Source organism: Protomyctophum bolini (genome assembly GCF_963924005.1).
Source record: "Protomyctophum bolini genome assembly, chromosome: 20".
Classification (NCBI taxonomy): Eukaryota; Metazoa; Chordata; class Actinopteri; order Myctophiformes; family Myctophidae; genus Protomyctophum; species Protomyctophum bolini.
Window position 1 is genome coordinate 19,756,823 of NC_137881.1, and position 17,315 is coordinate 19,774,137.

At 43.8% G+C, this 17,315-nt stretch overlaps 1 protein-coding gene across 2 annotated transcripts in view; it reads left to right on the top strand.

Annotated features, from left to right (window-relative positions):
- Positions 1–17,315, top strand: part of rbpjb (recombination signal binding protein for immunoglobulin kappa J region b) — a 57,431-nt gene extending 40,116 nt beyond the window's left edge. The window contains exons 3-12 of one of the 2 annotated variants that reach the window (XM_080792810.1): positions 288–383; positions 5,659–5,824; positions 6,675–6,849; positions 8,730–8,819; positions 10,458–10,595; positions 11,251–11,363; positions 11,986–12,126; positions 13,317–13,472; positions 14,004–14,107; positions 16,774–17,315. In XM_080792810.1, the coding sequence (XP_080648936.1) occupies positions 288–383; positions 5,659–5,824; positions 6,675–6,849; positions 8,730–8,819; positions 10,458–10,595; positions 11,251–11,363; positions 11,986–12,126; positions 13,317–13,472; positions 14,004–14,107; positions 16,774–17,104 (1,510 nt within the window). In that variant the 3' untranslated portion in view covers positions 17,105–17,315. The remainder of the gene's footprint in view (positions 1–287; positions 384–5,658; positions 5,825–6,674; positions 6,850–8,729; positions 8,820–10,457; positions 10,596–11,250; positions 11,364–11,985; positions 12,127–13,316; positions 13,473–14,003; positions 14,108–16,773) is intronic. The other variant, XM_080792811.1, reaches the window with a different exon arrangement.

Consider the following 17,315-nt stretch of genomic DNA (forward strand, 5'->3'; position numbering starts at 1 on the left):
AGAACACTTCCTGGGGTCTTTATTTGTGTAATATGTGAGTATGTGAATGTGAATATATGAGTCATAGACACAAGTTTAATCCATTATTCACATTACACCACGTCCACGTCTCACTAGGGCTAATGTTGCCGCTATGCACTTCCGTATGCACCATAAAGAACATATATAACATAACATAATATAGTTGCCTTTTGCTCTGTCTTTATTTGCCCGGTTCTCCTCCACAGCGTCGTGTAACGACACACTGATGAACACTGCTTCTCTCTCTCCCTCTTCCCCATCCACAGAGAAGCCATGAGGAACTACCTGAAGGAGCGGGGAGACCAGACTGTCCTGATCCTGCATGCCAAAGTTGCACAGAAGTCTTATGGCAATGAGAAAAGGTAGGTCCACCTCTGTGACATCGACGGCCACCAACCAAGACGATAAGTTGATTAACCCATTTTGACCCGAGATCAGATTCTAAAAATGTCTTTCTGACATTCTGACAGTTTTCTGAAAAAGCTATGTTTCTATGTCAGTCGTTCTTAGATCTTTCAAAAATAGCAGACCTACAAGCTCGTAGCGTGCCACTATGAGATTGTAGATCTGCTATTTTTCAATAGCTAAAGCATAACGCAATGCTAACACCAAAAGGGGTTTATGTGGACTGGCATAAACCAGTGTTTTCTTAACGGTACAAGAAGAAAATGGGGTTGGAGCTAACGAGAGCGAGACACCTAGCAGTGAAGACAAAGCAGATCCGTGCACATGGCTCTCCAGTCAACAATAGGAGATGGTAGTCCGAGGAGGAAATGAAGCGCGGCCACATGCAGGTGAAGGGTCACCCAGGGGAAGGGGTACAGAGACCAAAGGGGGTGAGGGGGGTCGGTAGGTTCACGCGTTAGGAGCACAGGAAATAGAAAGGCTTAGGGGCCTCGTCCGGGTGAACCCCCGTGGAGGATCAGAGTGCACGGGACGGGTCCGGAGTGTGTAGGATCCTCACTGGGCCCTAAGTGGTCCGGCCCGAGGCCCGGCCTGGCCCTAAAGCCTCACAGTAGGGTCGGGTTTGAGAACAGAGTAACAGTGAAACGGCAGTCAGCACCACCGTCATAATAGATAAATACACAAGCAGACAGAACAGAATTATTCATTATTCTAAAAAGAAATCACACCCGTGTGAACTGTGTGGTGCAACTCCCCTCTCTCTCCCCCCCCTCCTCTCTCTCTCTCTGTGTGTGTGTGTGTGTGTGTGTGTGTGTGTGTGTGTGTGTGTGTGTGTGTGTGTGTGTGTGTGTGTGTGTGTGTGTGTGTGTGTGTGTGTGTGTGTGTGTGTGTGTGTGTGTGTGTGTGTGTGTGTGTGTGTGTGTGTGTGTGTGTGTGTGTGTGTGTGTGTGTGTGTGTGTGTGTGTGTGTGTGTGTGTGTGTGTGTGTGTGTGTGTGTGTGTGTGTGTGTGTGTGTGTGTGTGTGTGTGTGTGTGTGTGTGTGTGTGTGTGTGTGTGCGTGTGCGTGTGTGTGCGTGCGTGCGTGCGTGCGTGCGTGTGAGAGGCCTGGCCCTACTGATTAGCATAAGTTTTAGGCCTTTGAGAACTCTAGCAGGCATGACAGCGCCAGGGCTGCTGAGACTTCCCTGGGTGAGTTGGGTATCGGCATGAGGAAAACACACACAGGGAGCACACCATAGAAGAAACTTGTGGCTCTGCCATAGCTGGTGACACTCTAGTGGTTGTTACGACTCCCAGGTGAAGCGTGCAGCAGACTTTATATACAGTTCAACGTTGCCATTGTCCCTCTCTTTCTCCTCTGTTTTTGTCTTCTCTCTCTGTCCCACACTTTTTATTGTTCCTCGTTTTCAGATTCACTTGCCCATCTTCTTCACTATCTTCTCATCCTTTCTCTCCCCCTCCCCCTCCCTCCCTCCCTCTCTCTTGCTTCTCCCTTCCCCATGCGTTCGTCCTCAACCTTGCTTTCTTGGCCCGAGACGTAGTGCTGCTTGGGATCTCATCAGGCCTATCTCTTGGTGAATCAGGCGCTGCTGCTGCCGGCCAACTCTGAGACACCTCCGAGAGTTGGATCACGGGAGGAGTAGGTGGAGGATAAGGAGGGGATAGAGAGTGAAGGACAGAGGGATAGATGATGCTGAATTCCTCAGCTGATGTCTGCTGTCTTGTCCAGTTAAAGTCATGCAGGCAAGGCCGGGAGTAGTGAGAGGAGCCAGTCAAACGCCCCTGGGAGGCGTGTATCTCGACACAGGACATCTCTCTCTCTCTCTCTCTCTCTCTCTCTCTCTCTCACACAAACACACACATACCCCGAGGCTTTTCCCTCCTTCATCTTTCTGCCAGTTTTATTCAAATAAAACAGAGCTTTACATTTCAGGCCCATTTCCGCCAAAAGGATTGTGTTCCACTAGTTCAATCCAGACTGCAGTGCGTCGAGTCTTGACACACAACTAAACCATGGTTCATCTGCTTCAGCTCACTTTATTCCCTGCTTCTCTTTTACTTTGCGGTTGACTAGCGGCGCACTGCGGGACTCCATTATGTGCGTGCGTGCGCGTTGTGGACGATCTGTTTTCATTATGTGCCGTCAGGGCACGGTACACGCAAGAGGAACACAGGGCCTTAAGCGAAGTGTTCCCAATTAATTTCAAACAGACAGGCGAGTGTCGCGGCAAACTCTCCGTGGAAGTCCCTGTGGGCGCTCCTCTGTTGCTCAGCTGCTGTATGTGTTTTGGATGGAGAAAGCATTTATAATGTAATGCCTTGTGTGTGTGTCTTTTGGGTTGTGTGTGACTGTGTGTCCTCAAATGTCGCCTCTCATTTGTAAATTATTTGCTCGTTTACGTGCAAGTTTCACAGAAGTGAGCGAGTGCGATGAGAATGTGTGGGCAGAGTTCCTAGCCTCTATCGCTCTTGTCTGTGTCTATTTCCATCTATTTATAGGATGTGAAAGTAGACAAACACCCTCAGAGACGCTAGTACCATGAGACCAGGGGCACTGTCCTCCTGGTGTACACAATCCAGGACTACCAAAACACACAAACTTTTAAATGCAACTTGCACAAGAGTTCCATGCAACATCACCCTCAACACACACGCACGTTCACGCACGCGCACAGAGTATACTGTAATTCACTCAGATGAAGCATTGGGGATTTCTATCAGAGATGAACAACATTATTCACTCCCCCCCCCCCCCCCCCCTCGACATTTTTGGCTCCAGTGAAAAGATAAGTACCGTTGGCTGACTTGAGATGCAATTTGCCTAATTACAACATGGAATAACCAACCGTACGACATGCCAAGCATATGGATGTGGTTTTATTTGTGTAATTTTGTTTTATTATTTATTTATTTTTGTTCTATCCCGGTTTCCCAAATGGGACTCATTCACGTTGACATGCATTGCAATGTGTTGGCCTCTCGTGAATGAAGCCTGGTAGAAAGTGGGAGATTCTGTGTTGTGTTTTTGTTGGTTATTATAATAACCCAATAAGCCCCAGACTAAATATGTCCCCCCTCTTCCTCTCCCTTGTCTGTAGTTTGGTTTGGTACTTGCCCTCCCTCTGGTGGTGAAAACTATAGTGTACAGTACACCCTGGTAATACTAGACTTTAGACTAGTAGTAGAGTGTCTAGCAGCTTCTGTATATCGGCATAATTATAGTATATTACAGTACACTGTCTTTTATCGTGCGTGCATGCGTGCGTGCGGTTCCGATCATGTTTTTTTGGCTCCCGATCCAATTCCGATCATTTGATTTTGAGACATACCGTTTCCAATCTTTATATTTTTATATAATACTTGCCATATCACAATAGCAAATATCCTAATGTATGTCACTCTAGTGTAGTATGTTGTGTTGCCTTTCAATTATTGAAAGGCAAAATGGTGACTACTGTATACTTTTATCAGAATGTCATTGTGGTTTTCTTTCTTTCTATGGCTTCAATCACACCTTTCTATCTAGCATACAACATTGATGCATGCTAGATGTAAACAAAGGGTAAGTATCATGGCCGCCCCAATACATTTCCAAAGTTACATGGTTTGTGTCATGTAGGTGACTGCCCCCCTCCCCCTCATACAACACAAATGTTGTGTCAAACCATGTGACACCCATTGGAAATGCATTGCGAGCTTGCATCAGTAAATATGTCTCATGCATCAGCTATACATCAATCTGAAGGTGTGAGTCAGAAAGCATGGAATCATAGCAAAGATAATGTTGTATTGGTTAAGTTTCGGGTCTGTTGAGACCCGTCTAGAGTTTAAATGGACAGGTATCGGTCAAAATGGAGACATCGAAGAGGAAGGACGGGTGGGTGCGGATCAACATATGGAATGTCAGAACAGGTCCACTCCAATCCATAATGTCCTTATATGGAGATGTAGGTGTGATGTCACGAGGCGTGACCATTATGTAGGCGTAACGTGACACACAGAAATGCAGGTTTTCATAGTAAATGCGATAATATGAAATTCATTGAGACTGTGTTTTACAAGTATGAGACAAAACGGCAAACACACACACATACACACACTTATGCTTAATAAAATAACTACAAAACAATCCAATAAATACTATACAACCCAGACCATGCACATTATGTACAACTATTATATCAGCCAAGGGCTGATATATTACATTATTATGCAATACAGACATCACTGCCTGGAAAACTAGGGGTCTCCTGAAAGTCCTCGTTGTCCTTGAAGGACAAAGTGATCATGACATTCTACATGGTGACTGTGGGGGAATGTGATAATTGGACCGCAAGGATATGAGACCCGCTTGACATTGTGTCAGGGCTCGGGGACATGATGTTGGTTAGAGCCCAGGTCCTTCTCATGCATTCATTAATATTTCAGTCATACGTTTTCTTAAAAATGGTTTCATTCCTGCAAGGTGACTTGGAATTTGTTCTTATTCACAGCAATGTGCAGTTTAGAACAATGTTCACCATGCTTTTAGTGTAAATTATGATTCTGAATAAATCATTGCTCTGCAGAAGCCATTTCCGAGATCTGTTTAAAAAATCTGTTTATCACCCAGCCCTATAAAATATAATGGTGTGGTATGAAAAAGTATGGAATGAAATGCATAATGTGTCAATGTTTTAATATACTTCAAAAGCAAGGGATAATAGGAAATATAACCATAAAAATAATGACAAGCCACAAGCTCAATGTCTCAATGCAACGTGTTGTGACCTTGCAGATAGTGCGTGAGTGAGTGAGTGAGAGTGTCTCTTCACCTACAATGATGTGCCCCAAGAGTGACACCAGGGTTAATGCTGTTAAGGAAGGAGAGACTCTTCTTTTCCCTAGCCCAGATTGTCTTTCCCGGTCTGTAGATTATTTATCAAGCAAGTGAGGGGCTGGGCAATGTGTCACCATGATATACTGTGTATATGCATATACACACACGGTGAAATCGATTCGACAGAGTTCTTCGAGAGTGAGGAGGATAATGGATCTCCGTGTACCTCGTTAAATAGGGTGATAAAAGCCCATATTGAATATGAATGCTTATGTTTATGACTGTCATCACTTTGACTGTGACCCCCCCCCCCCCCCCCCCCAAACAAATCCATTGACTTTGACAACCTAAAAGGTTGATGTCCTCACAAGCATTGTAATACAAACGTTTGTGTGTGTGTGTCCATTGCGCAGGTTCTTCTGCCCCCCTCCATGTGTGTACCTGATGGGCAGCGGTTGGAAGAAAAAGAAGGAGCAGATGGAGCGAGACGGCTGCTCGGAGCAGGAGTCGCAGCCCTGCGCCTTCATCGGCATCGGCAACAGTGACCAGGAGATGCAACAGCTGAACCTGGAGGGAAAGGTACAGCACACGCACGCACACACACACTCTCTCACACTGACATTTTTTGTCTCCACTTTCCCTTTCATTTGCATATATACATCCATGGACTGTAGCTTAATCTGCCGTACTCTCATAGCCCCTGATTTTAGACCTTAAATCTCCCAACAGCTGCCTGACAGATCCCCTAAGGCTCCTTAATGCCAGCGGTTTTCAAAGTGGGGTCTGGGGACCCCCTAATGGTCCTTGACAGCGTTCCAGGGGGTCTCCAGCTAAATTAGTTTATATTCTAGCATAAAAATCTCTGTAATCATGTCAACCTTATACATGGGCTATTTAAGAATTGCTCATCTATATTGACTCATTCCCTGCCGAAATGATCTTTGACGTCCTATTTTCCAATGGCGCCCCCTGCTGAATGCCTTGGATGTCTTTTTTTTTTAAATTCAGAATAGCGTCTCTTATATATCTACCGTATAGTAGCTTCCCGGACGCTCTCTTCTGCTGTGGTCCGTCAATGAAATGTTTCCCCTCTGTCCACTTCCTTTATAAGTGCGATCTTTGGCCACGTTTTTATCAGAATTGAGGTGATTGAACAGACCATCGATGTTAGGGGCTCTATCTATTTAAAAAAATCCAAAAGTTGGAATATGTTTGAAGCAATTTTTAACAACACAAATCTTGTATGGGGTTTCCTGGCTCAATTGTTTTTCAAATGATGGCCAAATACATATTTATTTAGGAGTCCTTGACAGGAAAACGTTTGAGAACCACTGCCTTAACGAACTTCCCTCTCTTCCCTTTTCCACATCTCTTCCTCTACCCACCTCTCTCCCGTTCCCCCCTCCTCCTCTTTCCGTGGCCCTGCCAGAACTATTGCACAGCCAAGACCTTGTACATATCCGACTCCGACAAGCGAAAGCACTTCATGCTGTCCGTCAAGATGTTCTACGGCAACAGCGCAGAGATTGGCGTCTTCCTCAGTAAGAGGATCAAAGTCATCTCCAAGCCCTCCAAAAAGAAGCAGTCCCTCAAGAACGCAGACTGTGAGTCGAACACGGAGCATGTTGAACGATGTTAATGCCTGAACATGCATGCATGCATGCACGCACACGCACACACACACACACACACACACACACACACACACACACACACACACACACACACACACACACACACACACACACACACACACTTGTGCATGTATGTAAATCAGTGGTTCTCAACCTGTGGGCTGTGGCACACTGGTGGGCTGTGCCAATATTGCAAGTGGGCCTTCAAAGAAATTGGAAAAACACTATGATAAGATGTTAAAGAATTTGTAAAGAATTATGTAATTAAAATAAATATAAAAAAATCCTTGTTATATTGATCAATAGGAACTTAAAAGTAAACTACTGTACAGTCCATCGATCCAAGCCGGAACACAATTGACTGATCATTAAAATACCGTGCTCTGAAAATGCACACCTCATCATACCTGGTGGACTGGTCAGATTTTCAAGTGGGACCTGATCCAAAACATGGTTGGGAGCTGCTGATGTTAATCATTCACAGCATCAAAATTCACATGAAATGCATATACTGTATGGTGCTCTTGTAAATGTCGATAAGACACAAATAATTAATTGTTTACTTCAGAAGCATTTGATGAAATCACTATTTCTGTCAATGGGTCTGTCATCTATTGAAATAGTTGATAGTTTAATATTTCTTGGTATACACATGTCAGGCCCACATGTTCTCTAGTCACCGACACCAACAGCATCCTCAAGAAAGCACCGTTTTCAGAGGCATCTCAAGAGTTTTTGTAAAAATAAAAATAAAATCTTTACCATTGAGTGCTCACCTGAAAAGCACTCAGCTGGTTAAAGCTGAAGTGAATTTTCACTTATTATTAATTAATAAATTAAGAAGTAATTTGTCCCTGCTGTTTTGGGCCCTTTAAACCAGTGTTTCCCAAAGTGGGGTCCGGAGACCCCAGAGGTAGTGGGAGTTCCAGGGGGTCCCCAGCTAAATGATAGTTTGGAACCAAATGGACCTTTATGGTTCTGTAAAATGGAACCATTTGTACACTCAGAGTTTAATTAACATCGATTTTACACAGTGGCGTGCACAGACATTTAGAGGGGCAGGTGCTCAAGTGAAAAAGATTTATAGATTTTGGGGCATAAATATTAGAAGCTTTTTATCAAGAATGTCACCATGGTCGACATACTGTACTGTACAGTATATACACTGTATTTCTTTTCTTTTTTTCAAAGGGCACATTGCTGTCCACAGTGCAAAGGGCAGGTGCGCTAGCACCGTCTAGTGTCTATCTGCACGCCACTGATTTTACAATATAAATTGGGGGTCCCAGAGATAGAAATGCCATTCAATGGGTGGTCCGACTCCGTAGCCTAATGCATGTCAAACTGGGCGTCCTTGAAATTAGCCCTTCACTAAACCTCACCCCAAAAAGCCATTGTCCAATGCCAATCCAAATAGTTTAGCAACGGTTGCTATGCAGGTCAAGCTTTCTTCGCTGCTAACGTGCCTATTGGACAAGGATGGGTTGTGGAGGGACTTAGTGAAGGGCTAATTAAACGGATGAGAATCACTACTAGAGCCGTAAAAATCTTCTCTTATGGGGGTCCCTGGCATATCTCTTCAGATGGAGGGTCTGTGGGCTAATTAGTGTCAATTTGGGGGTCCTTGACATGAAAAAGGTTTGGGAACCACTGCTTTAAATGACACTATAGCGCCCGGTTGGTGTAGTGGTAAAAGTACCTGCCCTCCACCACGGGGGTTGTGGGTTCGAAGCCGCCAATGGTGCATCCCGGCTATCTGGAGCGTCTACACGAATATACAATTGGCCCGTGTTTTGGGGGAGGGAAGCCGTGCGGGAAGGTGATACTTGTCACTGCACGTATTCCTACAGGCTGGGGAGGCACCTGCCAGCAGGGAGCGTTGGGCGGGAGGAGTAGGACGAAGGCTCTACATCCTCCCGGTGGGGGCTCCTCACTGGCAGGTGAGTCAGTAGGATGCAACAGCAGTGACGACACACAAATGTGTGTGTGGGGAGGAATAATTGGCATAATGACTAAATTGGGGAACAAAAGGTGTGTGTGTGTGTGTGTGTGTGTGTGTGTGTGTGTGTGTGTGTGTGTTTGTAATTACTGCTGACTGTGCAACAAATTGCCCCTCTCTCTGCGATAATAAAGTTTACTTTGACCTTACTTGGGCAACCTGACCGCAGTCTGCTACAAAGTACTCGCTATGTAAACTAAGCCAGCAGTTGAACAGTATTGTGTCGGCATATCGGACCCATAAGGTGCTAGCCTGTAATTGATTTCTTTATTTTTGTAGATCTATATAGTCAGTGCTATAGAGCAGGGGCCTTCAATATATTAATGTTTTTTGTTTAGTTACATATTCTGTTTCATATTAATTTGTTGGATTCATGTTGATGTGTATCTTCAGACATTTAACCATTTATAAACTCAACTCTGGTCAATTTGATCTTTAGCTCTGTATTCGGTTAGTTATTTTTTAAAAGGGGAAAATGGTCCCCTCAGAATAGGGATGCTAGTGTTCAAGTGATTAATATAAAAATAGTATATATAAAAATCTATTATTCAAAGATTTGATGGCCCTCTTGTAGTAACTGACCCCCGTAATTCACACATTTCTTCAAGGCTTGATTACTGTAATTATCATGCTGGAATCGACCAAACATCACTTACGTTTAAAAAACACCTGATCACATCACTTGGCCTCGCCCCGCTTTTATAGTGACCTCAACAACCTGGTTGATTCACATTCCATTTTGGAATTTGTACAGAAACCTGAATTCAGCTTATCAGCTCCATCTTCTGACCAAAAACCAGCCAAACATCCAGAGGTCACCAAACATTTGCCGCAGCTGTCTTTTGTCTTTTACAGCTTTTGTCTTCTTTTTCTGTTTTTATGCTTTTTTTAAGCACTTTGGTCGACCTTGGTCATTTTTAAATATGCTAGCTGTATAAATACAGTTGAGTTGAGTCTCTCCAGCACAAACAGAATATACATTTTACATTGGTGGAAGAGGATCAAACGAGGTTGGGACACTATCAAAGTGAAGCCCCTGATTGGATGAATTTGGCAACGCGCTTGAAAAATCCATTTGTGTTTACTAAAGCGCTGGTGGGGCTATAGCAGCTGTTCCCAAGCATTTCAGGTCGAGACCCAAAAGAGAGATTAGACGTTTGCCCGGGTCCCGACCCACGGTTTGGGAAACAGTGCTTTTTAATCAAAAACATTTAGTATATATATATCACACCACCTTTAACTGAGGATTTCACCCCTAACTGTAGTTTTAGAAACATTTTATGATAAATTCTGCCTCCAGAGGGCACTGTGGTATACACTGCAGCCGTACACGCTGGTATGATTGTGTACACAGCACATGCAGAGTACATGGTGATCAATGTGGTAATATTTGCTTCCAGGCTGTTTTCACATCACTTATCACATTGTCAACACACTACAGTACCTCTGGATTGCAGGTCATTGTTGGGTTGTTGCATAACTTGCGCGTGTGTGTGTGTGTGTGTGTGTGTGTGTGTGTGTGTGTGTGTGTGTGTGTGTGTGTGTGTACGCGTGTGTGTGCGCGCATGTGCTTCCACAGTGTGTATCGCGTCCGGAACAAAAGTGGCGCTCTTCAACCGGTTGCGTTCCCAAACGGTCAGCACGCGCTACCTCCATGTGGAAGGAGGCAACTTTCACGCCAGCTCCCAGCAATGGGGGGCCTTCTACATCCACCTGTGTAAGTCTCGAGCCATGGAAACCCCTTGAAACAACAGCATCTCTGTGTAGCTACTAGCTCTGTGTGTACACGTTATACATGCTTTGTTGTTCATTTGCTCAATTAATTTAGGAAATTAAATAATAGAGGTTTAGTCTGGTAAGGATGCAGAGAGAGACTTATATTGCAGAAAAGAATGCACAAACATGTGAGATGAACAGCATGCATGCAAACACCTGCATGCTTTTGACACGGCTTATTCAATTAATAATAAAGCTGTTGCATTTATTAACGCAGTCTCAATTAACTGATATGTTTTATTGTACTGTATGTTAGAATAACAGAGCGTTTGTGGGTTACATTAAGTGTGAGTTGCCAACAGATCCTGAATTTTTATTTATTTATTATCAGGCCTTAATATGCTAATAATTATAAAAGATCGACGCACTGAAGCGATAGTTTGCAGACGATCAGGTCACACAGACGGGTAATCTCAGAGACGAGCGATCTCTTTCATTTTATATTGATTTAATTAGTAGGACTGGTGTTATATTTCAGTCCAAAGTGTTTCAGTTTGAAGCACTAACAGCTTGTGTGTGTGTGTGTGTGTGTGTGTGTGTGTGTGTGTGTGTGTGTGTATGTGTGTGTGTGTGTGTGTGTGTGTGTGTTCGTTCAGTGGATGACGAGGAGTCAGAAGGAGAAGAGTTCACTGTGAGAGACGGCTACATCCACTACGGCCAGACAGTCAAACTGGTCTGCTCCGTCACTGGCATGGCCCTGCCTAGACTGGTAAGCACACACACTCTTAGTCATATGTCATTTAGTCTGTCTGTGGTCTTGTCAATCATCCACAAGGTTTTTGTTTTCTCAGACACACGTTCATTCACATCCCAGCAAGCACGGTCAGGACCTGGACAAATTAGTGACGTCTCTATTGGGGCCAAATCAACTTAAGGCATATCATAATTAGTCAGATCTGGCCCAGAATAAGCATCATTATTTCAACTGGCGATGACGTAAAGATCATCCCCATATGGGCTGTGATCTGGCCTAGTCCTGAAAACCCTGAACGTCACCGGAGGACGTCATCATGACGTCATTTGGCTTGCTGGGATCAATTGCAAAAGTCAATTGCAGTCAAACTGTTAAAAGAATAAAATAAACCTCCTTTGCTTTTTTTTTTTTTACTGACATATTTATTGACAATGAATACAATCAATACAGTCATACAGTATGTACAAATGCCATTATTAAAAATAAATAAATGTGTTTATGAGTGAGTGAATGAATGAGTGTGAGCATGGGAGAGTATCTGGGTGGGGGGATATATGTGGTTGTGCGTATTTATACAACGCATTGCGCTCCGCCTCCTCACATCCGCCGATGATAGACGTGTTCCTCTCCCCGTCAGATCATCCGTAAGGTTGACAAGCAGACGGCGCTGCTGGACGCTGACGACCCCGTGTCCCAGCTCCACAAGTGTGCCTTCTACCTGAAAGACACAGAGCGCATGTACCTGTGCCTTTCCCAAGAAAGGATCATCCAGTTTCAAGTGAGTGCTTCTCCTTTACTCCACACAAACAATAAAAAGGCTGCACGCACACATGGGTTGCAGGGTCAACTTACTTTACATTCAGTTGTTAGGCAGAGAGAAATTTACATCAGTCAGTGCACCATCATTTTCACTTAAGCTGTGATTTTGTTTTATCGAACTAGATCCCTATTTTAAAAAACAATTGGAAATTACCAAAAAAGTACTGCTATTTTATTTTTGATCTGATATTTTTCAACTTTTTTATGACCTAAATTTTATTAAAGATTTATCACAGTTTACAAATGAATGGGCCATAGTGCAGTGATTGAGAGTGAAAGTAAGATGACTGTAACTCTGCTTCACATTCGCACAAAACATAGCAATATGCATTATCCACCAAAGCATTTTTCGTTTTTGTCTCAACGCCCAGTGTTACATTTATTTCAATATTTAAGCTCTAGGCGACTAGATAAAAATGCCAGACGTGAACAGGCAGCATAGAGTAAACACTGAGCATCTTGTTAGTTGTTACATTAATGTCGAATAGAATAAATACTGTATGCTGCACTTTGAAAACAATTGAAAGTATAAATCGGGACAAAAACACAGAGCTGGAAATGTCCCCCATTTAGACCTGGGAACGATTCTACAAATTTCTTCTAAATCCTGACAGTTTTCTGAGCTTGTAGATCTGCTATTTTTCAATATAATTTTACAAATATAGAAGTAAATTGAGAAATACAAACAGTAACAAATACAAAAAACTAAAACACACAACAAAACACAAAAAAATCACACCCGTGTTAACTGAGTGGTGCAACTCCCCCCATTAGCAGTACTCTCTCTCTGTTTCTGACACAACAGCGCCCCTACTGGTACTCATTCTCGTTGCACCACTCAAACAAATATATATAAAACTACTCCAATATAGTCAATATACAAAGCAGTTCATGGTCACAAACATCATCCAGACAAGACAGGTTGGCTAGTCAGGCGACGGCTATTCAGGTTCAATCGGGGGCACCAGTGTAAGGCGGTCAACATGAGTTTGAAAAGGCTGTATAACAGAATGCTTAAAACACCAAAAGGGGTTCTCGTCTAAAATGGGTAAATATCTTTCTGACTTAGCAAAATGACCGTACTGATTGGATTAGCTCTGCCCTCAGTGTGTAACGTTGTTGTCTGTCGTTCCCCTTCCCGATGGCCAGGCCACTCCATGCCCAAAGGAACCGAACAAGGAGATGATCAACGACGGCGCCTCCTGGACAATCATCAGCACGGACAAGGCTGAGTACACATTCTACGAGGGCATGGGTCCCGTCCACGCACCTGTCACCCCCGTGCCTGTGGTCGAGAGCTTACAGGTACAGTTATGTCTTCTTGTTACAGTATGTGTGGTCCACCGTGCTTTGCTTGAGCTTGATATGAACACATTTATCTTATGGCTAAATATACTTGAACATACTTGTGAAACGTTCTCAACAGACGTGCAGTTGTGCACAATGCATCTATTTAACAATCCACTGTCAAGCATTAAAGGACCACTTTTCAACCTATCTTCATATAATAGGACCTCACTAATAATCATGATAAAATGGCATGATTCTTTTTTACTCAGTCCGTGTCTCATAGGAGGGCTGTGGGCAGTTAAGAAACCCGTCCACCAGTGACATCATCGTTAGGCAGATTTGTTTTTAAATTTCATCATGATCATTAGAGAGGACCTATTATATGAAGATAGGTTGAAAAGTGGTGAAGTGGTCCTTTAAGTTCAGCCGAGCCCACTACTGTTCTGTAATGGAGGTCTCTCTCTCGCTCCCTCTCCTTCTCTCTCATTGTGTGTGTGTGTGTGTGTGTGTGTGTGTGTGTGTGTGTGTGTGTGTGTGCGTGCGCAGCTTAACGGTGGCGGCGACGTGGCCATGCTGGAGCTGACGGGGCAGAACTTCACGCCAAACCTGCGGGTCTGGTTCGGTGACGTCGAGGCTGAGACCATGTACAGGTAAATAATAATAATAATAATAATAATAATGGTTCGGTGACGTCGAGGCTGAGACCATGTACAGGTGAGGACTCCTTTTAGTTTTTTTCTTAACCAATTAACAAAAATATATGTAATTGGCTGCCGACTCCCATCTGAAAATATGTTGTTCCAGGGACACACCCAGAAGCAAAGATTTGAGCTAAAAAAAAACGTTCTCTCTGAAAGAATATATATTCAAAGATTTGCGCCATATTTTCACGATTTTTCAAAAATAGCAGATCTACTGTGTGGAGTTTGCATGTTCTCCCCGTGTCCCCTAGGGTAGGTACCCTCACAAAAGCATGCCGTAATCCTGGTCTCTAAGGCCCAGGCTATACGTACATGGATCTTTTGCAAAACGGATATTTTCGTCCTCCGTTTTAGAAAAAATCCCTGGCCATACGACAGAGATATCTATGTCCACACACAAACGCAGAAACACATTGAACACAGGATAAAATCACTGCAGTAGCAGGTTTCAATTGTAGGCTATATTATATTTGATTTTATATTTACACTTGAGGTGAGGTGCAATCATATTTTTTAATGAAGGAATAAGTACCGCATTTTAAAAGCCTTTTCTTTCATTGTCTGTCAGCATGTCACACTATGTGCAAATCTCCAGATCCCGACTCTCGACTTTTCTCTCCATATAATTTAAAAATGATAAACACTTTACCATTGCTCTGGCGACTTGGCACAGAAATGAATAGCAGAGTCAGACCTATAGAAGTGTCCACAACCAGTTGTGAGCTTGTAGAGTGGCTATATTTTCGAGCTGTATAATAAATGTCACGTTATAATGTAGGCTAATACAAGTTCACTCGCACACATTGTCAGCATGTAGGCACAGTGTCATGCAGTCAATGGGCTGCATGGCTTATATCTCTATATCATTTGATAAAGGCATATTATAAACATGACTTGTACACCCAATGAAAATATAAACTTCACGGAATATATACCAATACAAATTAAATCACCAGTCCGCACTGGGTGATATAGGCTGATATATTTATTATTGGATGCAGCAGAGCAGAGCCTTTGCTCGCTGCAGTTGATGCAACATATGATACGTTTTAAAGTTGTTAACAGTGATATATAAACATGAACAATGATGGATAGATATGTGTAGTTTCCATGCAGGCACAAGCTGCATTTCTCACCTAATTATAGTAAAAATCATATGCGCTAAGCTCCGTATCGCATGACTACACAGCTCCACTGAAACGGATATTTTCGAAATTCTCCACTTATTTATCCGTTTCCAAAAACCTCCGTTTGAGTGGCCGAAAACGCCGTTTGCGTGTGGCTGAAAGGCCCAAACGCACAAAGAAATGTGCATTTTGCAAAAGATCCAGAGACGTGTTGCCCAGGCCTAAATGTACAGCACGGCACTAAGTGACGCACTGTGAGCTTGTATGACCACTCTTATGCTGCTATACTGTATAGCTAAAATCTGAAATGATGCATGATCTACACATGCACTGTCGCCTCACGTCTCTCCAACCATGTTCATCGGTAAACAGCGCTCATCTCCCAAAATAACTGTTTTCTGCCCAGAGCATTGCTATGTGTCATGGTATGACTCATGGTAACTGGATTGAGGCTACATGTCTAACAAGAAGACCAAGTCTTGCCATTGAGCTGAGTTAACCACATGAACCCTAGCGTCGCTATTCTGGGGCAATGTGTTGTGAGCTTGTGGATCAACAAAGAGATTTACTATAGAGGGGAGAAAACCAAGTGGACCAAGTAGACTCCTGGGGGGACCCCAGTCAACTAATAATACAGGGCTTACAGGGTTAAGTGCTCATCTACAGATGTCCTTCCTTGTAAAACACTGATGGCTATAGTAGTGAGCCTGTATTGAGGTCTTCTTTTTTTATATACTGTATAAATGGGTGAGTTGTTCAGTGTTTATCAATTCAGCCTGAGCAGGATTAAGTCTGAGAGGTGGTCAAAGAGATGAAAGCTGCTCAGGGCCACTGTTTGCTAAACATGTGGAGAATACTAGTATGTCTAGTCACTCTAGTGGAAGGCTGCGAGGTTTTCAAAAACCACATAAGAAAAGCTGTCACTGAAATGTTTTGATATAGATGTCACCTGTAGCTTTGTCTACATAACGTGCATGTGCTGTGCCTGTGCCCACACTGACTGAACGAGTTTTACCAGAATTGTCAGTGTTAACCTCAGTCCAGTGCAATCAGCATAGATCTATTAATCAGTCTATATAAAGTCATTCTGTACATATGTATGTCTGCCTTCCGTCTCTGTCTGTCTTGAACTAAAGCTAAACGGTGCATTCTGCAAAAAAGGCAGACATTTAGCAAAACATGACCACAAATGTCTTCAAGTTTACAATGCATCACATTTTTTAATCGTGAAAATGTGTGCAAATCTTTGAATATGTATTCTTTCGCGTTTCACGTTTTTAACTAAATTCTTTGCTTCTGGGGGGTGTCCCTGGAACAACATATTTTCAGATGGGGTCGCTGGGCCACATACTTCTGGCGGTTCCTTTACATGTAATAGTAAAGAAGACATAGAAACATAGGGTTTTTAAAACATTTTGTAGAATCTGGTCTCGGTCCCAATAAATAAACGGTTCTCACATGGCCTCGTTCTGCCGCACATCCCTCCAGGTGTGCGGAGAGCATGCTGTGCGTGGTGCCCGACATCTCGGCGTTCCGCGAGGGCTGGCGCTGGGTGCGGCAGCCGGTCCAGGTGCCGGTCACGCTGGTGCGCAACGACGGCATCATCTACTCCACCACGCTGACGTTCACCTACACGCCGGAGCCAGGCCCCCGGCCGCACTGCAACGCGGCCGGAGCCATCCTGCGCGCCGGGAACAGCAGCCTGCTCGGCGGCGCCAACAGCCAGGAGGGCGGCGGCGGCTACGGCCCCAACAGCACCTCCTCCAACGCCGGAGTCACGTCATCGTCCTCCACCGCTGTGTCCGCTGTGGTGTCCTAACGCATAGAAAGGATGCAAAAGCAAAACATGTGACAAATATGCCTTGAGAGTGAAACAGTACCATGTGGTTAAAAAAAAAAGAAAAGAAAGGAAAAAATAAAAACTTTTGGGGGGGGAAAAGAAATAACCCACACTCTCTCTCTCTCTAAAGTGCTGCATATTCATTTTGGAACTCAAAGAAGCTGAAGCGAAATCTTTCAGACGGACGGGA